The sequence below is a fragment of the Poecilia reticulata genome, linkage group LG23, assembly GCF_000633615.1.
Source record: "Poecilia reticulata strain Guanapo linkage group LG23, Guppy_female_1.0+MT, whole genome shotgun sequence".
Classification (NCBI taxonomy): Eukaryota; Metazoa; Chordata; class Actinopteri; order Cyprinodontiformes; family Poeciliidae; genus Poecilia; species Poecilia reticulata.
Window position 1 is genome coordinate 1,612,471 of NC_024353.1, and position 26,091 is coordinate 1,638,561.

The following is a 26,091-nucleotide window of genomic DNA, read 5'->3' on the forward strand; positions in this document are numbered from 1 at the left end:
TTAACGGACATACCCTAACATTTATATATACTTTAGTTTGTACAAAAATAGTCAGATCATCAACTATGTATTTTGAGGAATATTGAATTGATGAATCTGTTTGATCAAGTAATAAAAAAGAAACGCTAGCATGGTTACATTTTTTTTTTTAACAAATTAAGAAAATTTCTATTATGCAGCTCTTGTGTATTTAGTCGAGACACCAGGAATGCAAATAAATAAATGCATTAAAAAAGAGGACGAAAATTAAATATTATTCACTAATTGTACTTTTAAAAAATGTATTTATATTTGCTACATTTTCTGAATTGTTAAACCTGTTCTCCTGTCAATGTGTACGACACATAATACAGTATAAAATTGTATTGTCCTTTTGTACTGCAGTTCTTGGGAACCAGTTCTCGCGAGGTTATGGAAAACAATCCAGGCGCCTCTTTCCCCCTCCTCCCCAGCCCTCCCTTCCCACGCCCCAGTGCGCTGTGGGATAGTGCCTCTATAAAGTATACCCTCTCTCGGAGCACGATAAGAAGCCCGAGACAGGAGGGGATGAAGATGGCGGACGCCAAGCAGAAAAGGAATGAACAGTTAAAGCGATGGCTGGGCTCGGAGACGGACCAGGAGCCTCCTGTTCTGAAAAAGAAGAAGACGAAGGTGAAGTTCGATGATGGCGCCGTGTTTCTGGCCGCCTGCTCAAGCGGTGATACCGAGGAGGTGCTCCGTCTGCTTGACCGGGGCGCTGACATCAACTACGCCAATGTAGACGGTCTTACTGCGCTCCACCAGGTTTGTGCTTGATTGCCATTGTTTGTAATATCACTCACTGGCACAGTTGGTACCTTTAGACGCAAATATCCCTTTACTTGAGCAACTGCATGCCCTGGAACACCTGTCAAATGGAAGCCATTCTCATCCCGTTGTTTACCTACTGAGCAGACTCGTCTTTTTCGACGCAGAGGACTGAAGCCATTAGCTGCCTGAGCTTGATCATCTTATGTACAACATGTTCACAATTTGCAGAATGGGTATTAACTCGCACACTTTCCCTTTTGGACCGATTTTCCTTTACCTTTTTTAACTACTTTGAGACTGCATATCTTAAACCTTTGGGTGCAGTCTAATTGCTGTTCTGCTGCATTTCTCATTTTAGCCGAGGTGAAAAAAACTACTTTGAAAGTGTTTCTGTCCTTTACAGAAAGTAATAATTGCCGATCAAATATGGAATACTTTAAACTATCCACGTCAGAAGGAATTGTCATTAATGATGGATTTTCTTAGGCAGTCAGCGGTGAAGAGTTGCTACCTGGCTAACAGTAAAAGTCGTTTTGTTGATATACCCAGAGCCGCGACGGTGGCTACTCTCTGGAGAGAAAGAAGCGGCTAGATTGGGTATTTTGTTACACACCAATAGTACCATTGCAATATTTTCATCGGAAGGTTGTAGTTGGCTTTAACACTGGTCTTCATAACCCATGTGGGAATGTTATTTTGGAGAAAAATGAATGTATTTAGGGGTAAGCTAGCGCTGCGTTAGCATGCTAAAATAACTGTCGCTTGCGGCTTTGGATTTTAGCTTAATTCATTCATTAGCCGAGCTGACTGACTACTTCAGCTATACATATGGCCTCTAAAATTAAACAGCTATACCCTCTACTGTTTGTCTGCTTAAATAAGAAGTTTATACTGCTGGCTTTTGGATGTTTTGGCTGTAATGTCATCCGTCCCAAGCTAACATTTTGCCCGCTAATCACTTGAGCTACATCCACTAGCCTCGCTCAGCACTTGCAGGATTTCTAGACTTTGCGGCAGAATTAAGCAATCGGATCAGTAGAAATACACGTCAGAAAAAGTATAAAATAAGCGACCGACCATTCGGCAATGGATATACTGTCCTCTTCATCAGTTTATATGCAGATCTAGCTGTTGGTAACATTTAGCCGGGTACGTTGCTTGTCGTAAAGCTGTACAGATCCATTAATGCAAGATCTGTATTAAAATAAAGTGAAGACCGAATTTTTTACAGTCTTGATACTAGTTTTGAACGCATTTATTTGGTGATCGTTTCACAAACATGAGATGCAAAGCTCTCCCTCGCTTTATGTTTTTATTTGATAATTAAAGCCTTAATTTACTTTAAAACATGCAAAAAAAGTTGTAACCTAAATGATATGTTGATTTTTGGCAGGCATGTTCTTGAAAACATTAAGAGACAAAGAAATCTACTCTTCTTAAACATGAGTGCTGTCAGACTAGCAGTGTGATGCTGAGGGCCTGGTTATACAGCATAACAGGAATTAAACGAATAACAAATTCACTTCTGAATGTGTTAACTTTATCTGAGATTTTGAAAAATTTCAGCTTGTAAAGACAAATAACAAATTAGTACGTGAACTGGATTACTGAATCCAGTGACGGGAATAAAACTGCAGCCGCAGAATCGCACCCAAGTTTGGTTTTAAGTTGTTGTTAAAAGTGTATCTTGAGAAATGTTTAGATTACTGCATCATCCTGCTGCACAATTTTTCTGTTATGAGTCGACTAGTTTTTAATGTGGCTGCACAGTGGCGCAGTTGGTAGAGCTGTTGCCTTGCAGCAAGAAGATTCTGGGTTCGATTCCCGGCCCCGGTCTTTCTGCATGGAGTTTGCATGTTCTCCCTGTGCATGCGTGGGTTTTCTCCGGGTACTCCGGTTTCCTCCCACAGTCCATAAGCATGACTGTCAGGTTAATTGGCCTCTCCAAATTGCCCCTAGGTGTGAGTGTGTGTGTGCATGGTTGTGTGTCTCTGTGTTGCCCTGCGACAGACTGGCGACCTGTCCAGGGTGACCCCGCCTCTTGCCTGAAACGTTAGCTGGAGATAGGCACCAGCAACCCTCCCGACCCCATTAAGAGACAAGGGTGCAAGAAAATGGATGGATAGTTTTTAATGTAAAAACTTGAAACCATTAAGTCGGGCGTCAAAGGAATCTGCAGCATGGCTGGGAAATGCCTCATCAGTGCATCTGTAGGTAATGCCACTACTTCAGTTTCATTTTTGTCTGTCACCTGCATGGTTGAGACAGAGAGGGAACCTGGGGACAGATTATCAGACTGTTGCAGTGGATTTGCAGTTCTAGAATGTCTGAAAAAGATGAACTTCTCCTTATTTGTCAATAACTTAACTGAATTTTCCCAACGTTGCCCGTTTTAGCCCGGCTTGGCCAGCAGTCATTTTTCTGTGACATCAGGAGGTTCTTTACCATGTGATTCAAATCTTTTCAAGGCAAACAATGCAACACTTCTTATTTACAAGCTTTCTGGAGCCCCGCTGATCCAGCACTAATAATAGGGCAGCTATACTTTCGGTGCACATTTAGGGAATATTATGGTCTGCTCGGAGAGAGGAGATTTGTACAAATGGTGATTTTGGGTTGGAAATGGAATTTGAAGCATTCTGGACTTTCAAACGTTGGAACATAATCAACATACATTGCCCTCAGTATGCTGCGCTGATGGGTGTTTGCCTTGTTGCATTTGAAATAAACTTACAGTATTCAAGCAGCTATTGTAAATAATAAATGAAAACGGTTGTAGTTCTGGAAGGTGCCCCATTCTAGAGGAAAAGTGGAGGCTCTACGTTAAAATGATCTTGGATTCTGAGGTTACTCATTACCATTGGTTGCTCGTGTCTTAAGTCTTAGAAAGAAAGTGTGAAGGTCATTAAGTTCAGAGGTTTCTGCTGTGCTGTTGTAAAATCAGTTTTTTTGATATGGATGCCTTTTAGTCCAAGCCGTGTTTTCTCTCACAGCATGTCTTCTCTTTGTGTTTATTAAAAGAGAAGTTCTGGTTAACATGCAATTTTCATTGCTCTGAGTTTTCTATAATAAAATCTGGAATCAGCAAGGCCCCTGTTCAAACTCGCCAGGTGGAAACGTCGTTATTTGGACCTGTGTCCAGGGAAGAGCTGGAGCCAGGAACAATTTGCTGTTGACTCTTCCTGTTGAATGATCTCCAGAAGTGAGAAGCTGATGAGCTTTTAGTTGCACAGCAGAGCTTAGCTGTGGGGATTTTGTGTTTTTTTTTTTTTATTGACAGACAAAAAACGATGAGCAAAACTGGCTGCATCGTCTTGGTGATGCTCTTATTTATTGTTGCATGGTAATACATTTGTAGGACATCCTTTGAAATGTCCTGACCTCTGCCTCCGTTTGTGTGTCACGTTCACAATGGCTCGCTCTACACTTGCAATATCTCTGCCATTCCTGGTGACCAGTTCAGGGTTAAAAATACCACCACCACAAGTTCTCCTAACTGGGTTTCAGGATATGATACTAAGTTTGGGTATGACTCAGTCTGCAGCACTGCTTTGCTCTGCCGGCCTGGTGTCATTCAGGCAGGAGGTTATGTCTGTGTCCAAATCGCAGATTTGCTGCAAGTGAAGGACATGTAAACGAGGTGATGCATTGATTAATGCTGATACTTTCATCAATAAACTACAGATGTACAATGGCTTGCTAAAGAGCATGCGTGTGAAGTGGAAGGAAAATAATATATTGTTTTTCAGTAGGGATCCACCGATCCACTTTTGTTCACTTCCGATATTGATGTCTGAAGTTAAACACAGATATAAATGTGCTGAATTACACATTTATTTGGTAACTCTGCACTAGTACATCACATTTAAATGCACCAATAGATTCACAGTTTTGGTCAAATATGTAAAAACAACACATATTTAATTTATTCAGTCAAGTAGGATTACAACAGCCAACGTAGAATAAACAATAGAGAAAGTGACGATAATAATTTGACTACTTTGGTTAAGCATGTAAAAATAAACTGCAACAAACCTTTTTTCAAATGGTTAAGAAAGTGCAGTTAGAAATTTTTAATATGATGTAAAATAAATAATAAAGCATGACATTACTCGGCACAAAGCATAGAACTAGACTGAATAGATTTGCCCTCGTGGATTGTCACTGATGCCAATCTAGAATTTGACAGATGACCGATCACTGCATTGATCTGTCGCAAAGAAAGCCATGAGAACTCTAACCCATCCTTCAAGAAATAAATATTATTTTCCCTTTACCTCCCAACTACAATGCTTTGTTTCATCATAACGTTTTTCAGTAAATTGCATTGAATTTGACCTTTTAAAAAAAAATAAATAAATAAATGAAAGGGAGATTAACACTTTAGCAAGGCACTGCAGGTGGATAACTGAGAGGCTGTCCTGAGATATTCCAATGATGAGTAGAGATTACAGATCACGATTCCATCGGCTAAACTGGTCTCGGAGGGCAACATTCCAAGACCTGCTGTCCTACCCTGGGCATTCCTCACATGACTGTCGCTGGAAACCATAGCAAAGAGGGAGCACAGAAGACATTCCTCAGCTGTCACTTCTACCCCTCCTGTCTGGTCCGTCTCTCCGGCCGGCCTGAATTCTGCCCACTAAGCTCCACCGGCAGAGTGGAGCGAATGGAGGCTTGTTCCTTCACGTTCGAAAAATCTCCACACTGACCCACAGCTGAACTTTCCGACTGCAGTCATACACTTTTCTGATCCCAAAGACTAGGGTGTGTGTGTGTATGTGTGTGTGTGTGTGTGAATGGGGGGGAGGCAGGGCTCGGCTAAGCTCAACATGTTAGTTGGACGTTACAATGCCTGTGTCTGTTGACATTACACACCCTCATTACAGCCTTAAAGTCTATGAACATTATCTTGCGCCGTTTCTATGACGACTGCTCGGAAGGCTACCAGTGACTCGTGTTGGTGGATTTGCATGGACTGAGTGGGAGTTGCATAACAGACTGTGCAGAGCGAGCGAGCGTCTGGCTGAGTGCTGCAGTTCCAAACAAGAATCAGCCTCACGAGTCGGTAATGGAAGCATTTCTGAGCATGTGGCGAACGATGATAAGACGGCTGCGTTTCTCCTGGTCCAGATGAGCATCAGTTATGTTAACACATTACATAATTGTGAGCGTTACTGCAGGCCTGGCCCTGATATTCTTGGCTGTGCCTCCAGGCTCGCAGTTTGCCACTGAGAGGAGTAAAATAGAACGCCTCTGACGCGTCGCTGTCCTCTTTCAAAGCAGCGCCACATCCCCTCATGAACCCCCCCGCCTCCAGAGTCACCGCCTGAGGCAGAACATCCTTCTTTTTTAGCCGTAGATGAATGCAGCTTGGTGACTGAAAGATGTCGTTTGCTGAAATTTGTCAGATATTCGACTTGACAATCGACACGAATTAGAGATCTTAAGAGTGTTGGATAAAGACTTCACAGTATTGCACATGTTCAGGATAAGGCTGACATCTGCATTGTGCCGTTACATCATCTGGTTTGGTTCTGATCAGAGATGAGCAAAAAAATATACATTTTTCATTCAATTAATGCATCAAAACTAATAACTCACAATTTGAGGCCGATATAGATTTATCAACTTTTTTTTGAAAGTTAAAACCAGATAAAGGTTAAAAGATTATTTATTTTTTTCAATCATTGACATTTTCCCCTTTTTTTTTTCCTTTTTAAAAAATGTCAATGATTGACCATTGCCGGTCCTAATCCACAGATTAGACCTTAAAATAGCAACTCTAATAGCAGCATTATGTAAAGTGCAGACTAACTGCACCATCTGATGATGTATGATGACGGCAAAATCCACTTTTTTTGAGAAGAACCCTTTATTTAACTTTTATATGCTTAGTTCTTTGTCATCAAGTAGATTTATTTATTTTTTTCTGGAGATTTTCTTACTGTCTGACTCTTGGCCATGACAACCATTAGTTCATCTCATAAATTTCTAACAAATTGCTGAATAAATTAAGATGGAGTTTAATAATTCATAGTCTTGAATATAAACGGTCTAGATTTTATTCTTTGTCTGGCTCAAGGTTGGACAAAGAACAACTGAATTTCATTGTGTTTTGAAATTACTTTGCCTATCCTTTCTTGACCTTTTTGACCACCATCACGGTAAAATTAAGTACAGCTATCAAACAGCTTTACCATATTAATGCTCTACAAAATAAAAGTAACTTTTCCAAGAAGAGGAAGAACATTTTCTGTAATGGGAATGAAAGCTTCCACTCTCAAATGAGATGAATTTAAACGTTCCAACCTGCTCTACAAGGCAGATGCTGCGCTGGATTCCAGTCTGAAAGAATCACGAGAGCCGGCTCCACGACCGAGAATGTTAATTTAAGAAACGGAGCCCAACAGCATGTATATTTTACCTCTGTGTAATTGGCAGGTGTCTCCTTGTCAAGCTGGCCTTACTCACAGTTTCATTCCACTTCTTTGGCAACCCCATAATCAACATCAGGAAGTCTTTCTGGCATTTGCACACCGACACTTTGCAAACATGTCCGGTCATCTTGCTGATTGTGACACATCAGTGCTTCCTTGCGCATCATCTTGAGACGGTGTCCCACTTTAAATTGAATTTTAATGCATTTGTAGATTTTGTAGGAACAGTGACTTGTACGTTACACTGCATTAAGTGGCTCTTAATATGTTTTAAAGCAGAACAGTGACTTTCAGAGCAAATGTGTTAGAAGAAGGAGCTCCGGTCACTTGTTGAGTACTGCGTGTGGCAAAAAACTGACTCTGCAAATCACCCTGAACACACCATCCCCATCTCTTCAAGTAGATAAAGGGAAGCTGGCGAGGAGGAGACTAGAGGAGACTACTGAAGAAAACCCATTTAAGGTTGCGAAGCACTACGTCCCGGCGTAGAGTTTCACTTTCCACCAGAACAGCAACCCTAAACACACATTCAGAGACTCATGGAATGGTTCAGTTTCAAGAACATTCCTGTTAGAATGGCAGACAGTCCAGATCTGTGCTGACTGACAATCTAATACAGGACTTTTAAATGCATAAGAGACGTTCTTCAGCGAAAATGTGTGGATGTACAAAGCTGGTGGAAGACTTGTTGCATTAATTGTAGCTATAGGCGGATGATTATGTGACTTTTGACGTTGAAGACGGCAGTGGAGCAAGCTGCAGAAACATGCTGCAGCGTTGTTGGCAGTCTGATGTGTTCTTTGGACTCTCATTCAGTGATTTAGTGACTTGACAGTCATGTTGTTCATGTAAAAGACGTTTTGTGTTCATGCAGCAGCAGCAGTAGTTGGTGTAGAAAAGATTGTTATGGTAATTGGCCATGTGACACTAAACCCTCATGTTGCATGGGTGTTTTTTTTATTTTTTATATGTCTTCACTGTTTTAACATCATCTTTATCAGAAACCCAAAAAGGTGTATTAAACATAAAAAGAACTTCCTGAATAGACATGAATGTCCTTTTTTTTATACTAGAATACACACATCTAATTCTACAGACATTAGCTGGTGTTCTGCTTTTAAAAATGTAAAAACCCTCTGGGATTTGCTTTAAAGGTTTATACCACAGGTGTCATTCAATTGATTCAGGCTTGCTAAAATTTGGGCACATCCAAAAGTTGCAGGACTAGAGTTTGACATTTTTGGTTTCTAATATGGAGTTCCATGTGAAACTGCAGGTAGATATGAACTGTCATCTGAGTGGCTCATGTCCATTTAATCTGATTTATGCTCAAACCTACAAGTACTGTATTATACTAGATTATGAAAAGGAAGTTGTTTCCAATCTAAACACCACCAACAGCTGTCTGGTGAATGTTTGTTAGTCTGTGTGAACTTCCTCGATCTTAATTATCCTCTTAAATCATACCACAGAGTCATCTTGTTTTAATTACTAGGGCATTTGAGAGCGATGATAAATGTGCAACCTCAATTCCTCGTCTACAAGTTTGTTTAGATGAATTAATGATCTTTTCAGGTCCTTTAACCGATTAATTACCAGCACTTGCGTTTCGTGCTGCATCCATGTTTCCAAAGGCAGCATGATATTGACCTGCTGTGAAATGTTTGCAGGATGACTTCAGCTTGTTTTTCTTTTCTTTTTTTTTTGGTTTTTCCTACCCTGTGGCACTGTGTGCCCGTCTTCCGCTTGAGCCAGGTCTTCTTGAAGCCATTCTGCTGTTGCTAGCTTGGCGGCAGTCGCATGTCTCACGCTGAGTGTGTTTTTATGAGCTGGTTTTTGAAGTGAAAACACCTGGACCCAGAGCTCACGAGTTGCTCATTGTCTTCCAGAGCTTCCAGCACAATTAAGGGAAAACACACGTGTCCACTTGTTGTCGGTGGAAGCGTTTTTTTTTTTTTTTTCCACTCTTTAAAACAGCTGCATCTTTTGCCAGCAAAAGGAGACACACAGGAAGCACACAATTTAACAGAACATTTCTTCCGTCTCTTTTGAACTGTTGGTCATTGCTACACCTGCTAGATTTTAAAACCCAGGACTAGAAACGAATGTGGACTTTACTCATGTCAAAGTGTGGGTGTTTTTTTTTTTTTTTTTTGTTTTAATATCTTCATTGCAACTCCATCTGCATGTCGTGGCAAGTCATATTGATAATATTTTGGATCATATTGCATACAAGAGACAAAGCTCAAATGTTTACCGCAAGTTGGGAGGGAGGAAACTTTGAATGCATTGTATGACTGCAGTTTGTTCAGACAAAGACCTGTTTCCATGCTTTCTAGAGCATAAATCTGAGGTCACTGGGGTCAATCATGCTGTGAAGTTAACAGACTATAAAATGAATAATTAATGACCCAAAGCACTCGGGCTGCTGTACAGCACACTAAAAATTCAACAGCATGCAATCTGTATAAATTATGATCTCTATGTAGGGCAGAGGTGTTTTATAGCTAGTCAGTTATGTTCCTTATATTGTCATGATCAAACTCGGTAGTTTCTAATTCTTTAAAGAGACCGTCAAATTAATTTTCTCTGAATATTTTAGCAAAGTTAAATATACATTTAGGAAGAGGGAAAGCAAGATTAGGTGCTTTTGTTTTCAGCGTTTGAAACTGGAGATGTATTACTTGCTGCTCATCTGCCTCACGAAGGTGGTCATGGTAGGAGGGATCTGTGTTGGAGATTTTAGGCCAGAGAGGAACAGGAAGTGGCTGTTTATTTTTCTCATTTCCTCTTTGAGGCTCCGCTTGTGAGTCTGCTTCTCCATTCCCTCAGCTTTAATCACTGACAGCAGCAGAACATGGACACTCGTATTGGTTCACACATCTGTCTGCGCTCCCCGCCAAACCATAGTGCAGCTTCATCAGTTTATTTATTTATTTTTTTTTGAATTGGGAACAAATTTATCACATATCCACTTTACTTGGCATCAATATTTATGCAAATGATTATTGAAAGGCAATCATCAGATTGCTTTTTTTTTTTTTTAAAACAGAACAGTAACTATTTCTGCTGCTTCAAATATTTTTGCAAATGTATTAGAAATTTTTTTTAGTATAGACATGAGCAAAAATACAGGAAAAGCAAGTTTTGTTCAATAAATGTGCCTACCTGTTTTCAAAGAGCTGAATTAAATGTTTCTTTTAGCAACGGGAAGGGCAATACCGGGTTCCCCAGTGACTTTTTCTAGGATGTAAAATCTTTTTTTTTTTTTTTTTTTTTACAAACTTCCAGCCCATGCCTAAGAGAAACTGACCGTCCTTGTTTACATTTTTCCTCACTGCTTCATTCTTGCATTAGTTGTGCTTCTGTAACATTATAAAGATCTGTAGTAATCCTTGCTGATGATCACTTGGAGCCCTGCGAGGCCGTCTCAAGCGTCCATGCCATCTATTTAACCTGCCGGGTTTTTGAACCTGTTGGCATGAGGAGCGACGTAATGTTGTGGTCTGGCTCCGTCAGTGAGTCTCCATCCCCTGTCTGCCGCTGCAGAAGCCGCCGCATAAGGGCTCTGTTAGTGAATACGTCAACAGAAGTTGTATCTGTGTGACTATTTGACCCCTCAACCTTGGCTGTGCTGTTCTCTCTCGCCCTCTCTCTCTTCCTCTCTCTCTCTCTTGCCTTTCGACCCCTCACATGGAAACATAGTTGGCTCTGAAGCGGGGGTTTTGTTTGAGCTGCTGAGCGAAAGCCGAGATGAAATGTACAGTTAAAATCTTGCTGGCATCCCCCCCCCACTGGTCGTCTTTTTTTCTTTCTTTTTTTTCTCCATGGGAATCCCAGTGCCATATATGGTCGTCCTCGGTAGCAGCAGCAGTTGGAGTGCTGAAGGCAAAGGCTGCAAGTGTGTGTGCGTGTGTGAGAGTGTTTGTAGTTTGGCTCCATCTCCAAACAGCTCATCTAGTTAAGGGACCCAGCTGGTCGCCTTGCAGCGCCTCCCTCCCTTCCCTCCCTCCCCCCTCGTACCCTGTGGCCTCCCAAATCCTGCCAATTGCACAGGAGCTGTGAGTTCTTTGTCTCAGGAGTCAATGCACTCACGCTTACAGATGTAGGCTTCACCACATCACCAATAAAACCTTCGCACTCTGATCACAGGAGGCCCAGTAATCCATATTTGTGTGCTTTTTATTGCGTTTTCATTGGAAAAGTGCTTGGCTCACCTTGATGGCGCACAGAAATATGCAAACGCAGAGACATAATGCAGTCATACTTGCATGCAGGCTGTAAGAAGGAATTCCTTTTGTGGAAGTGACTGTGCGCCTCTGAGCCAATGACGTAGGCCGGGAGGCGGGGCCAGAGCACCGAGGCCTGAAGCCTCAAGACTGGGAGTATTACTTATCTGGGAATGTCTACACTGGTATGCTAGTCCAGCTCCTCACTTCTGACCGACTAGGTAGTTTTGGGGAAAGTAGTAGTACTGCTGCAGGGAGTGGGGGAGACTAGTCTCTAATTTCTTTTTTCTTTTTTTTTTACAGAAACGTGACATTTCAAAAATAGGGATGCAGGATTAATTGCATTAAATTTATATATCCTCTTCCTCCTTTCTGACATGTTTATATGCACATGAAGCTCATGTGAATGATTATTTCCTCTAAACTTTTCAATCATGAATACATTATCACAGCAGTTATGGTTGAGTATTGACTATTATAACCCTGAGTAAGAAATGCTGTTTACACAATGCCATTCCGCCCAAATGTCCTGCCAAACGTACAACGTGCTGAAGATCTTAAAACGGAAAGGCAAGAATTATTCATAGGGCTGCAGAAATAATAAAATATTAATTATTCTAATTAAAATAAGGTTATTTAAAACTTTCATTTATTATTTAGGTTTTGATCCATAGAATAAACCACTAACTGAAGTGATTTTTAAGTGTCAGTGTGTGAATGGAGGTAAAGCAGCAGAATGTTTTCTGTCTGCCATCTCATTAGAACCACAAGAATAGAGCGGCATTGAATTTCTAGGTGTTAAAACTGCAGCTTATATAAATCTGCCTGACTGTAGCTTTCCATTGTATAAAATGGTATTGATAATCATTAATTGCTAAACAATAGAGTTTTTTTTAACCAAAAGCATCACTTATTTTTATATCATGTTTTTAAAGATGGTATAAATGTGTTGCGGTTGTGTTAGAACTTTAATTCCAACTGAAATTTATCACAACTCTCTCGAGAAGACGACTCTGACCCTCTGTTAAAGATTTCCCCACAGCTTCCCCTTACATACAATATTTTTTGTAACTATTCTTTCAGTTTAATTGATTAAATGTAACACAACAACTTGACATGCACCAATTGGAATTTTGTGTTTAAGTTCTGAACCCCAATTTTTCTAAAGCTTTGACCTGCTGGTAGACATTTTATCTCATCATGAGCCTTTTTAGGACATTTGTATTTTTATGAAAGTAATAATTTGGCAGTTTTCTGAATCTTCTATTAGCTGTTAGTATGGCTAGCACATTTCTAAAACTCCTCATATCTTTTAAGTCCTGCTCTCACAACCCGAGTGAACCACTGGCATCTTTTAGAAAACCGTTTCGTCTTTATATAGCTTCTTCTTTGACAACGCATAGCTTATTGCGTCGTCAAACTTCATTTTTAGATCCCTCACTCATACTGAAAAGGGAAGTAAGCAATACCCACCAACGCTTGCTAGCAGGTACTGCTTACCAGCTGCTTTCAGTGAAGGCAAAAGGTTCCTGACTCTTACCTCTCATTAGGGCAGGTCGCGCTGTAAATCATCCGATCCGGACACGAGCCAATTTCTCAGTGAACCTTTAACAACAAACCCACCTAGACTTAATTTGGATGTAGATATTCCCATTGAATACTTTTTTCATCAAGTCATTTTTTTAGTACCCATGTGTGCTCCGTTATTGGTGTTGTGTAATGCTGATATGCAGTAAACCTTATCTTTGTTGTGTAATGCCAGTTATTAATGTCTCCTCTATAGTAATGACAGTGATTCTGCCATTACTACAGGCAGTGGCTGGTGCTGCTGTAAAGAGAGAGGAAGAAGCTCCCACAAACCGCTGTCTCTGTGAGCTTTGAGCTGAACATCTGAGGAAGCAGCTAGAGGAAGTCAAGGATGGGAGGGGTCTTCAAGTGTCTCCTTGATGTTAAATTTGGACTTCTATTCACAAAGTCCTCCTAGATAATAAACCAAAAATAGCAGTACCTGTCCTCTTTATAAATTAGATTTGTTGTTTTGCTTTGTGGAGGGATTTTTATTTTTTCCTGCAATGTCGCAAAAGCTTTTTAGGGATTCTTGGCATTTACATCCTCTCACGTATATCAGAAGGAAAATCCTTAAAGTTAGCAAGATGCTCTCCATTTAACATTGATCTGCTGTTTGTTTCTCTGGGGTTTGCTTAAAGAAATGCATTGTGGGCTTTCCATGGAACCCTGCTGTGTTTTAAAATGAGATTTTCTCAATTTATTTACATTTCTAATGTAGTCAAACAAAACCTGAACCCATGCCCTCTCTTTGTGTTTTGTTTTCTTTGTGGCTCTGTAGTGCCAAACAACCACCCATTTGTCTGTTTGGTGCCCAGTGGAGTGACGCTGTCCATTTTGTTTTATGGCTCTAGTGGTCGACACCACTTCAATTCCATCTTATTAATTTAGGATTATATAACTCCTTGTGTACCTTCTGCATTTACCTGGTTCTGATCCACTCCAAGATAATCCCATGGCTGTGTCTGACATCAGTCAGATGGGAGAGCTTTTAACTGATTAAGTATTAAAAATATGAACATATCTTTGTGTAGATCAATGTTTGGTCTGGACATTCAGGCCTCCAATAGGGCAAATTAACAGAAAGTATGGTTGTAGCAAACCTTGGTTATTTCAATAAAATCATAGCAAAATGGTAACTTGCATTTAAACACTTAAAATGTAGGATAGTTTTTAAGTGCAGTTAAAAAAACTAATGTTTTGAAACCTATCTGCATGTTTATTTGCACATTTTCCAAAAATGTTAATGAAATTTCTTTATAATTGCATTTCTGACTTTATTTTGCTGCTGCATTGATAATCACCCTGTGTGCACCCTAATGGATTAGCAGGGCTGTTTTCAGAGGCTGGTCACACAGCCCACATTAAACTGTATCGACCAATTAAATGGAGCTTCCTGTGTCCATTGATTTGGCGTAGTGCTTCATTTTATTTTTGCTGTTGCATCAACTTCCCAGAAGTGTCAGTTTCCATTATGCACAGGTTTTTATCAGCTCCAGCAGCGGGAACACAGCTTGTTTGTCTCACTAAGTGACATCAATTACGGTGCATTTAATGGCCTGTATGCTTGGGGGTTTCAGCTAATTTTTCTTTATATATATATATATATATATATATATATAAAGGATCAATAAATAGATCCGATATAAACAGAACAGAGTAGTACGGCTAATTATTTCATTTACAGTCAGGAGAAAACGCTTCTTTTCTCCAGCTGTGTGGCTCAGCACTGCCCCCTCACTGCTCATCAGCTGGCAGAGTCGAGGCCATGACACTTTGACATGGCATTTAAGAACATGCATCAACTATAAATGATGATTTTAAGCTCTGTTTAAAAGCTATTCTTCCTGCTTTCTCTTGCGCACACTGGTATGTTTGAAGCTGGCTTGCCTTCTCGCCGCCTCCTCTCTGAATGACACCACCCAAACAGGTTTAAAGCATTACGTATGTAGGAGGAGGACTTGCGTCACATTTGATGTATGCAGGCTTAGCACAGATCTTTGTCAGTGACTGAGTTGATTGGCTAATGAGTTTCCCCGTGTGAATTCAATTGATTACCTGGATACCCTTTTAGTTAGTGTGTAATGACTGTCTGCTGCTAGGCACCAAATGTTTTATTAGGTCTGTTCAGTATGCAGAAATTTATGCTGCCTCCTATATGTAGGAGAATTTTCACATTGCAGGTTTTTAGATGTGTTGTTTGAAAATGTTCCCTTCAGGCTACGACACCAAACTTTATTGTCAACCACAAAACACGACGGCCATTAAGGAATTAGTATGGTAGCTGCCTGGAGCGGCCCTCACAGGAAGGCCTCTGACGCGTTTAAGGGACGTTCGCCACCATCAACGGTCGCCTAAACGGGCTTGTTTCCATTTTTAGATGAGGAGGAAGACAGAATTATGCGATCGTGATTGCATATTTTCTTCTTGTTGTCTCATAAAAACGGGCGGCTGCCAATATACAAGCTTTCTCGAGCGTGTAGAAAGAAACTATGATCATAGTCTGCATTGATAATCCCCCTTATATTCTAAAATACAAACTGAAACTCATTATGACAAGTTGAGGGGAACAAGCTGAGACTTCTGTGATTTTTCTCTGCTGTGGGTAATTGTTTTTGGAAATGTAAAAGTGAAAACTCAGACGGTACTAATGGGTGATGTAACCCATTCACTATGCAGAGAATTAATGCTTTTATTTTTTATTTTTTATTTTCTGTTTTGGCTGCTGTTGAACACTCTGTGTCTCAGTACAGGCTACCTGTCTTTGTTCCAAATCAAATTACTTTAGAGAAAGCACACATAACACATAGCACAGGAATAATACTCATGGGAGTGTAAAAAGGTATCTGCCCATTTGTTAGTTTTTTGTTGTTAATTTTTTCTGTAGTAACACTTCATTGTTTCAGATGATCAAATGTTAATATCAGGCTTAATATTGACAAGCCAGGTTTCAAATGAAGATTGCGTTTTAGAGTTCTAAGCTAACCCAACCACCTTGCGGGAATAATCACCCACCCACCATGCTCAGATGGTGGGTGGGTGAGAGATTACTGCTCTTTTTGAAAGAGCAGTAATCTATTTTTTTTTCTCTTTAGTTGGTTTTCATCGAGTTTCACTAATTTCAGTGACATCTGTGTGGAAAGTCTTACAAAGCTTTGGAGAATGCATGGAAAAGTGTTGACTCTTTCCAGGCGTGCCTTGCTAACTAGCAAAATTACCCAAGGAGCAGATTGACGACTCTGTGGTCCGAAAGGAACACAGAGCAACATCTAAAGCACTTTTCACAAGAACGATTCAAGAATGAGAATCCTTCCCGTCTTAAAGACCAAAACCACTCCAGACCTGACCCACGTTTGTCATGTGGGAAAATATTTTGCCGACTTGTGAGAAAAAAGTGGAACTTTTTGGCAGGTGTTCATTGCTACACCTGGTGTAAAGCCAACTCAACCTTTCAGAAAAAGACCTTAATGCTGACTTTTATTGATACTGGTAGTAGTTTAATGGGACTTTTGTTCCTTCAATTACTGAACAATTTGCTGCTCTTGACCAGAAACCATGAAGAAAAATATCTGATTAACAGTTCTCTTTACAGAGTTTGGATATTTTTGGATATTCTCATCTGAAATCAATTAAGACCACCAGGGTTTGTTTTTATAGTTGCAGAATTGAAACAGTACAACGTGCAGTGAATTGGAGGTCTTGCCTCCATTTCGAAGGCTACTTCAACTTTTATTAATTAATCATCACTTTCTGTTTTATAACAAAGAAAAACCTGCTGTGAAAAAACTCCCCCTGAGCCTTCCAGCTTTCTCTCTTTTAGGAACCGATCGCCTACGTACAGCCGGACCACATAAATGAATCTCAATTATAATATCATGCACATCAAACACAAATACACGGTTACTGTCAGATAAGCGCAGCGAGGCTTTTAATGCTTCAGAGCGGGAGAGTGCTCCCAAAACGGTCCAAATTTGGACAAGGATTCCACTCGGATAGTAGTGTGCCCTGAACAGGAGGCCGGCATGCGATCATGTGTGTCTGTTTCTCCTGTGGATGCTTATGTTGTCATAGCAACCCGAGAAGAGAGGCACATGGTCCAGAGTGCAGCTAAGGGGTCATGGGTTGGAGGCATTTGTTTATTTTTTTTCTTTTGTATTTTATTTTTATTACTATTCTTAAAAGTAAAGCACAGCTAACTGTATCTTTGACATTAAGGTATTTTAATTGGAAGGGATTTCTTTATACAAAATATAAATGTTTTTTTTTTAAACTAAATTGTGCAAAACATACCATTTGTATTTTTATTTTTTTTTTTAAAGCCAGTATAAAATCACCATACTTTTTCCATTCAGCATTTCATAACCCTTACCAGTTAATGAAAAGTACGTCAGAATCTCAGGCCTGCTCACTCTTTGTGCAAATTCTTAGTCATCATATAGATGGTCTCGAAACGCCTCCATCATGATTTAAATCGGTCTTAAATTAGAACTCCCACACTTGCCATCTTTTTTAGTTCTCGTAGGCGTCACTTGTGTTGTCACTGTCAGCTTGGTTTGTGCGGCAGCTTGGTTTGTGGGTGGTGTTAGTTAGGACACGGTTCAAACGGCACTGCTGTCTAATTTGAGATGGTTTTCATAGATTTCATTTTCATTCAAAGGAGACATTTGCGCGTTTTGCTTCCGGGGTGACAAAGCGGTTTATGTGTAGCTTTTAATTGAATGAATGAAGCTGTTTTGGCAGAGATTTTAGTTACTTTTTCTTTTTTTTCTTTTTCCAGGTTACTTAAACATTCAGTTTCTCCACATGAAAACATCTGCTGGGCGATGTATGTTATCATGTCCATAAGATCCAATAAATAATCAGGCAAATATTCAAAATATATTATACTAATTAAAATTTGTTGAAGCCAATACCTTAATGAAAAGTGCAAGAATTCAGTAAATGAATGAGTTGGTAATAATTATATTTGAATTGATAATTATAAAACTTAATTTTTAGAACTGATCTGGGTGAAACCATCTGAATTTCTGGGACAAAACATTTATCTGTCATTTATAGCTGACCTATTCCACTTTTCCCCTTCTCTTCATAAATTATCAGTATATAAACACAACACGTCAACGGCTGTATCAACCAGCGTAGCGTTACACTCTGCGGTATTTCAAGCACCCCTGCTATGTGCAGGCATTTTGGTTAAGCTCCAGCTGCCTAAATTCCTCAACAGTTCTGGACACACACAGCAATCCATCAGCAGGACTCAAATGCTCTTTCCCACTGACATAAACTCGCGTTGAAGTGTGTGTGGAGAAGTTTGTGGTCTCATTCTGCTCCCCTTTTCTTTTAGGCTTGCATAGATGACAACATTGACATGGTGACATTCCTGGTGGAACACGGAGCCAGCGTCAACCAGCCTGACAACGAGGGCTGGATCCCCCTCCATGCTGCAGCTTCTTGTGGATACCTCGACATAGCAGAGTAAGTGTCTTCTTTTTCTTTCTTTCTTTCTTGGAAACATTATCAGCTTCATCAGAATTTGAGTTCTGCTTACTCATCCTTTACATCCGGTCTTATTTTTACACTGAATGCTGCACTCTTTAATCTAAAGATCAAACAGAAATGGATGACTGATTTGAGCCTGACTATTTTACCATTTTCTTTGCCGTGTTGTCCGAGTTTTATGAAACTTCCTTAACACTACGAAAACACACAGAACAAAACAGCTAAGATATTTTTCAACGCTATTCTACCACATCAGTGCTGATGCTAGCAAAATCTAACAAAACAGAGCTTACAACTATCTTTTATTGGCAAATTCTTTGTATTACACTTCTCGACTATTAGAAATAGAACATGTATTTTTTGTTAACAATAGAGCTGCGGACAAGAATAGGCAAGCAGCTGATCTCTTCTGACCATCTTCACATACTATTAAGCTGTCAGTATCTTTGGCTTTCTTTTATTCTGTTTCCCTACTGTCCGATTTTCTGATCAAAATGACATAACGGTAAAATAAAAGGCTGAAGTTTATATATTTATATGGATCTGCCGCCACTGGTAGCTTCTAGCTGCAAAGCTGGCTACTGTGTGCTGTGCTGCTCTCAGAAGTGAAGAAAAACTAGAGACGGTCCACAGTAGAGGGAGAGAAAAGGTGAAAGCAAGGTCAAATATGCATTTTCGGTTCATGCCTGTGAAAACAACTTGAACATTAACGCATCTTGCATTTGAATGACTGTAACGTAGTTGATGCAGTTTGGTCTTCATGTTTCAGATGCATTTGGAACAGCACAACAATATTTTTTCTATTGACTCATTTCTGGTTGCATTTTCAGATGAGAATGTTAAAATATTTTCAGACAAAGAGGAAGATGTTGGTATGGTGTTAGATGGAGATTAGGGTTGGAAGTAGGACAAATTTATCGACCGTCACCTGGTCGTACTTTAAAAGCAATTTTTCTTTTTTTGTGGTTTTTTTTTCTTCCTATGAGTTACTTTCTTAATTAATAACAGTGCTTGATTGAAGCCATAAGACACAGCCCATGGAAAAAATAACTAATGCATTTAATAGTGCATACAAACTCCTTCCAGCTGCAAACAAAGCTTTTGTTTTCCCCAGAGATCCTTTAAAAGCAGCGGCAATTTATTTATTCACTTATAACAAAGGCATTCGTTTAGATAATAAATCATTTATTGTGACACAATTCCTTCACATTCTCAGGAATTTAGAAAGGATAGTGATTTGTAATATTTAATAAAGTTCCTACTGTGATATTATTGATTGAAACACATCTAACACTTAATAGATATTATGCTACTCGGCATTAATGGGCCTCCTCAGACTGATTTCCAATACAACAGGCTTAAAAAACTGTTTTCATCCAGAGTTGCTTAGAATTTCCATAGAGTGTGTGTGCGTGCGTGTGTGTGTGTGTGTGTGTGTGTTGGGTTGTCAGAGTTCAGGGCTTTTTAATTGAGGTTCTTAAAGCTGAAACTAACGGCTAACCAATACGAAAGCTAACTTCTGCCATTTGCTCCAGAATGCCATTGTGCAGTTATTTGGACAAGAAATGGAGGTAAATGGTGTGAAACCATTGATTGTGTCAAACAGTCCAAGAATAGAACATGTGAAGCATTTCAAGCTAGACCCTCATATAGAAGTGAGGTGGTGTTAAACTCATTTCTTCACTTTGTGTTAGAATATTTGTGCTTTTCACATTGTTTCCTATCTCTTTTTGGTGTAAATATTTGTCTTATGTGTAAATTACTGAATAATGCAAACGGGTCTCTTTAAAGATTCATCAAATACTTTGACTATAACTTTAAACTGGAGTTGTTTGAAGGGTGTAGAAGTCTGCTTTGGTCGCCTCTTTGGCTAGCTGTTAGCTTTAGCCTCTAGGTCCAACAATTCACTTTTAAATCTAGACTCCAACAGTTATTTGTTGTGATTAAAATAACATCTTATAACCTTTTCAAGAAAACATTTAAAATTTCTAAACTATCACTTCTAGGCCCAAACTGTGAAACTCGTGTGCTTTTTGACCTTGAAGTTCTTACTCATGATTGAAGTTTGAATCCTGACATTCTCACACCATGTAAGATTGCTGTTCAAAGAATGATTTGTTGCCAGCTGAAACAAAATAACTCAGTAATTTTCCAACAAGAGTTTCTTTCATCTTTACTAAGTTAAATTTAGGGGGTGGCTCCTTTTTTAGCTGGGCTTTGCGGTTCAGATGCGTTTTAGCATTGTAGAGTATTTTCAGTCACATGCTAATTTTGTATTAATTTGAAAATATTTCAGGCCACAAAATCGAGAACACTCGGGTTATGGAAACAAAAGCAGCACCACCATCACTTCTGCAAAGACGATGCTTTAAATCAGTCAACTCTAGTAAAAAAAAAAAAAAAAGCATTACCTAATCCAGAGTTGTGGTTGGTGCTCCTTCAGTTTCAAAGCGGTGCCTGTTTTACTTGATCCAGAAATACTCCCTGTGGTTAATAGTTTTTTTTTTTAGTACTACAAACTCAAATTTTCTGGGTTTTAGGATTAAAACACAAGAATTTACTTTGGAAAATGTCTAATCTCGTCCAACAACCCCATAGAAAATATCCAACATTGCTGCCAGTCATAAAGAATGCAGTGCAAGTTGCAAATATAAACTATTTACAGTTCTGACTGTAGAATACTTCTTTGAATCAACAGATAAAATGGAAGCGTATGATCAACGTTGAGTTTTTCAAACAGTTGTTGGCAACAGAACAAATTGCTAATCCCACTTTTTAACGCAGAATTTATCTTATGAGACGGGGAACGGAGAACTTCTGTCAGCCAGCAGTGAACGTCAACGGGTTGTTTTAAAACCTCTGCATTCTCGCTTCCAGTAACCTCCTTATAGCTATTTGTTAAACTTCAATATTCAAAATTTACCAGTTCTGGTGTCTTCTTGACATAAAATCCTTGTTTGTTTCTTTTTTGGTGTTGTTGTTGTTGAATTCTAAGAGATTAGGGTTGCTCTCTACACCTAGAGCTGCACTCTAGTATTTCTTGCCCTTTTTGTATTTGTCAGGTAAGAAGATGGCTCATGTTGGCATAAACCAACACATAGATGTTATCAGGAGATTTTTAAACGGGCTGAAGGGGCTAAAGGAGCTCAGTAGTACTCATTGTTCAGCATAGTGGGAGTGTTCTTTGACCTGCTTTACTAGAGTTACATTTCAGAAGTCTAGCTCTGGGCTGATATGTTTTTTCCAAAAACTGCAGCTGGCAGGGGAGAAGCAAACATACCGTATTGAATAACATATTGAAAAATTATGCTTCGTTTTGGTTTAAAAATGGTCAGCTCTGAGTGGATCCTCAGGAACACACCAGCAAGAGGCAGCGTAACAGAAAACAAGAAGTCATTTGTTTAACATTTTTGAGGAAAATGTCAAGTGGTTGTGCCGATATGGGTGACTAATGGAGACATCATGTCACAGAGGGAGAAACTCTACAACCTGACGTAGGCTAGAAGGTCTCAGTAGGTCCATTTAAATCCCACCAATCCTCTTTTACAATCGTTGTAGTCAATGAACAGAGCCAGATCTGTTTGGCTCCGTTCTCACCAAGGTCAACCTAATGCAGGCTTTGGGTAAGGAATTCAGTGAGTCTGCAGACCACAGAACCACAGAACCTATTGAGCCAACCTTGGGGGTAAAAAAAGGAACAGAACGTCCAATCAAAAAGGTTGAAAATTTGGCGTAATTGTTCTTGGTCAGTTTCTATTTGTGTGAAATTCAAGAGTGTTTGAAGTGGGTTGTTGGTCTAATGAGAAAGGCCTGAGTGTGACCACCGCTTTAATTGGAGGCAGCTGAACTAGAGAGGCTTAATGGTTTAAATGTCTTCAGTTGCTGCAGGAAAGAAGGCCTTGAAATTAAAATGACATTTGCTTCATCTGACTTCATATTTTTATGCTTTATTTTTTAAAACCGTTGCGCTTTCTTCATAGCCTTAGGAGACCCGGAGAAACAAATGCAATTAAATTAAGATCTTGGCTAATGAATATTAGAGCCGCACAATGTATTGGACTGGACTAGTCATCCCAATGTACAAAACGGAGACGGCAAGTTACTGCAGTAACTATGCCAAATTTATAATTGGGTGTTTTGGATCGCCACCATATTTGATGCCCACACCTGTTAAGATCTGAATCCTACAGTTCAGTGGTGAAGATAATAACATGATTGAAATGTTTCCATTTTGTTACTTTCTTCTCCCATTTTTTAGCTGCGAGTGAATCCTTTCGTACCTTTCTTGAACCATTTTGTCACTTTATTATTCTTTGCAATTATGGAAATGCATGCAATGTTTAAATGTTTATATAGTTTCCATCGATTGTGGTTCAAGCTTGGTACCAAACTTGCATGTCTTGTTTTCTTTCTTTGGCAGATAGATTTCTAAACATTCATAATCTAATGTTGTCATCTTAATGGCTCACTATGTAACCCTGTTGCAGAATAAAATGTAATGCATTACTCCTGTGTACTTATATGAATACTCCTTTTGTACAGTTATGATTATTTAACTGCCATTGATTGATTACAATGTATTCTATAAGTGTTAAATCTACCTGACCTGTAAAACAATGCGCACCGCTGGCATTGGAACTAAAAGCAAAAATCATCAACTTCCTTCCTATCGCACAGTTTCCTCAGAGGTTTCAGGACCTAACGTTTTCCTTCACATTGCTTTGAGGAATGAAATTGCTGAAATTCTCCCCTGCAGGTATCTGATCAGCCAAGGCGCTAATGTTGGAGTTGTGAACAGTGAGGGGGAGACGCCTCTGGACATCGCTGAGGAGGAGCCAATGGAGGAACTTCTACAAAACGAGATTAACCGACAAGGTACAGTATGTCGTCCATCCCCCAACTCCCTGTGGGATGAGCCAAAACGTCTCATTACTCAGTTTATAAAAATGTGCTGTTGGCAAATATCTTTATCATCTGGTAAAGTATGACTAAATACATTTGACTGTATTGTAGTTATTGGACTGTGTGTGAATGGATCTGAATCTTACTGTATGATTGGATTGCATCGGAACAATTTGAATTGAAGTTAATAAATGCCTTCATGACATTCTTTGTTAATGGCGCCATTTTGAAACACAGAACTGAATCTAAGAAAATATGAACGTATAAATATTTGGAACCAACTTCATTACATAATGTCTAGAATCAAACGATGCACTTAAATTAGAATGGCATCCTGAAGGAGCCTCTTGGTATTTCATGCATGCAAGTCTGTGTTTTGAAATATGATCTAAAGAGTCGGTGCGTCAGCCACCTGCTGCTTTCCTGGCTCCCTAATATAACTAACTCGTTATAGAAAAGTCATCCATCTGTATCATTCACTGTCGTGTGATGATTCAAAAGTAAAAAGTTGAGTTTTTACTATTTCTGTTTGGGACACTCCTTCATGGAGGGCAGCTGTCCACCAACGTGTCACCCGGCTCCTGTCCACAGGGGGCGCTCATCAGTTTGTGGTTCATTGTCTGTGGCATTAACGTGTTGGATAAATCAATTTGTTCATTTACAACAAGTTGCAATGCGTGTACATACATTTCCACCTCAACAGATCTATATGTGATACTTAAACAGTGGCGCAAAAAGTGGGTATGCAGGGTATGCAACGCATAGGGGCGCAGCACCAGAGGGGGCGCCAAAACCCCGTCTGGAGGGGGTGGCGCACCCAGTGGCGCAAAAAGTGGGTATGCAGGGTATGCAACGCATAGGGGCGCAGCACCAGAGGGGGCGCCAAAACCCCGTCTGGAGGGGGCGGCGCGCCGATGATGTTTTCCCATACACTCCAGCGCGCCTTACGCGTCGCTCCTTCACCCCGACGTTCCTTCCCTGGGGGGGGGGCGCCGATTTATGTTTTCGCATCCACCTGAATAATGTGTAGTTGCGCCACTGTACTTAAAGCATCTTTATTTGCCTTAAGTATAGCATACTTCAGGCATAAGTACTTAAGAATAAGACAGGAAGTGTTTCCTGTCTTATTCTGATCACCTTCAGCCAAACCCTCTATTATTGCATAATGCTAAATTGTTTGCAGTGTCCAGATCTCAGCGAGCATCTCAGTGTTTTGTTTCTTAAAACAAAAGCAGGATTGCAGAAACTGCTTTCATGACAAAGCTCCACTGGAGAGTGAATTTGCAGTGATCCTGTCCTGAGGGAAGTTGCTCTTTTCTCTTCTTTTCTTTTTTTTTTATGCTAGAGGTAGTAGGCAGCATTATGCAACCAGCTGTTGTGTAACACTTCCCTGCGTTTGTGGCTTGATTTTTCTGTTTTCAGATGGACACCACAGAGTTAAACTTGTTAGCAAGGGGCCAACAGAATCGCTCAGCTTAGAAAACTTGTCCTCGATTCTGTAGAGGGAACTCCCAAAGCTCCATCTTCATATTGTACTGGCTGAAATCTGGATATTAATGCTGCAGTGGCATCGCTTTCAAGTCATCATCAAATATTTCAATATTTCACTGCGATCTGTGTCATCTCACGTCAGGTAGACTCGTTTCTCTCACTTAAGGAAAATAAGCTTTGGAGTGCCAAGTTTTCCACTTAGCTCTTGCTCTGTGTTGCTGCTTAGAGGCCATTAGGCTCCATGCTTTTTATAGACTGTGTTGTCTGCTTCAGTAGAGATCAAAGGACGCTGGCTGACCCGGTCAGCCCTGGTTCTCTACATTAGGTAAAATGATGTGCATCAGTTTGCTGTCATGCTCTGGTGAATTGCATTGAATGCAGTGCCTTGCATAGACATTCAAACTTTTTAAACTTTTCCATGTTATCACCTTGGGGTAAACTCTAATGGTTTTAGTAAGAGTTTGTCATAAACATTCAGAAAAATGATGCCTGGTTTGATCATTTCTTTTTTTTTTTTTTTCCGGGATTGCCGTCTGTTTTCTGTCTCCATGGTGATGCTTTGTACAGCAACTCATTTTAAATGGGTCTCTACCATGTGGTTGCACCTAGAGCAGAGGTCAGTGACCTTTGGTTAAGCTAAAGAAAATCTGTTTAGAGAAACAAATTACCTCAACAGAACCTACTATATAATTTGTTTCTATTAAATTAAAGAGTAACTACTTTAAATCAAAATACATAATTTGCAACCAAAACAAAAAATTGCTTAGTAATTATTATTATTATTGTACTGCTATTGTAATTTTATACAGAAATGTTTTGCATATGTTACTTTAAAACACCTATGAAAAGTTGCCAAAGCGGATTTAAAAATAAATAAATAAAACGTTGCCTAATGCATTAGCATTTGTAGCCACAGTTATTGAGACCAACAGTAGAGTCTTAAATGCAACATGTGGCTCTTGAGCTTCAGGTTGCAGAATAGCTCAATCTCAGACGAGACCATTTATTTCACTGATTGTTTTTGTTGAATCAATAAACATTAATATTTTGTAAAGTTGAGAAAATATGAATGCAGTCAAACTCCGAACCAGTGCGAAGTAAAATAAGATGGCACGACTCTAACTTTCCTCTTTCTACTTTCCTTAAAATGTCGGCTTTTCCTCAACCGAGCATTT

General features: G+C 39.7%; 1 protein-coding gene across 6 annotated transcripts in view; it reads left to right on the plus strand.

The window, feature by feature from the left end:
- Positions 1-432: 432 nt before the first annotated feature.
- ppp1r12a (protein phosphatase 1, regulatory subunit 12A) overlaps positions 433-26,091 on the plus strand; it is a 44,933-nt gene continuing 19,274 nt past the window's right edge. For 3 of the 6 annotated variants that reach the window (XM_008400438.2, XM_008400445.2, XM_017302855.1), the window contains exons 1-3: positions 434-783; positions 18,369-18,499; positions 23,280-23,398. In XM_008400438.2, coding sequence (XP_008398660.2) covers positions 547-783; positions 18,369-18,499; positions 23,280-23,398 — 487 coding nt within the window. In that variant the 5' untranslated portion in view covers positions 434-546. Of the gene's footprint in view, positions 784-18,368; positions 18,500-23,279; positions 23,399-26,091 lie in introns of all 6 variants that reach the window. The other 3 variants (XM_008400439.2, XM_008400446.2, XM_017302854.1) reach the window with 2 other exon arrangements.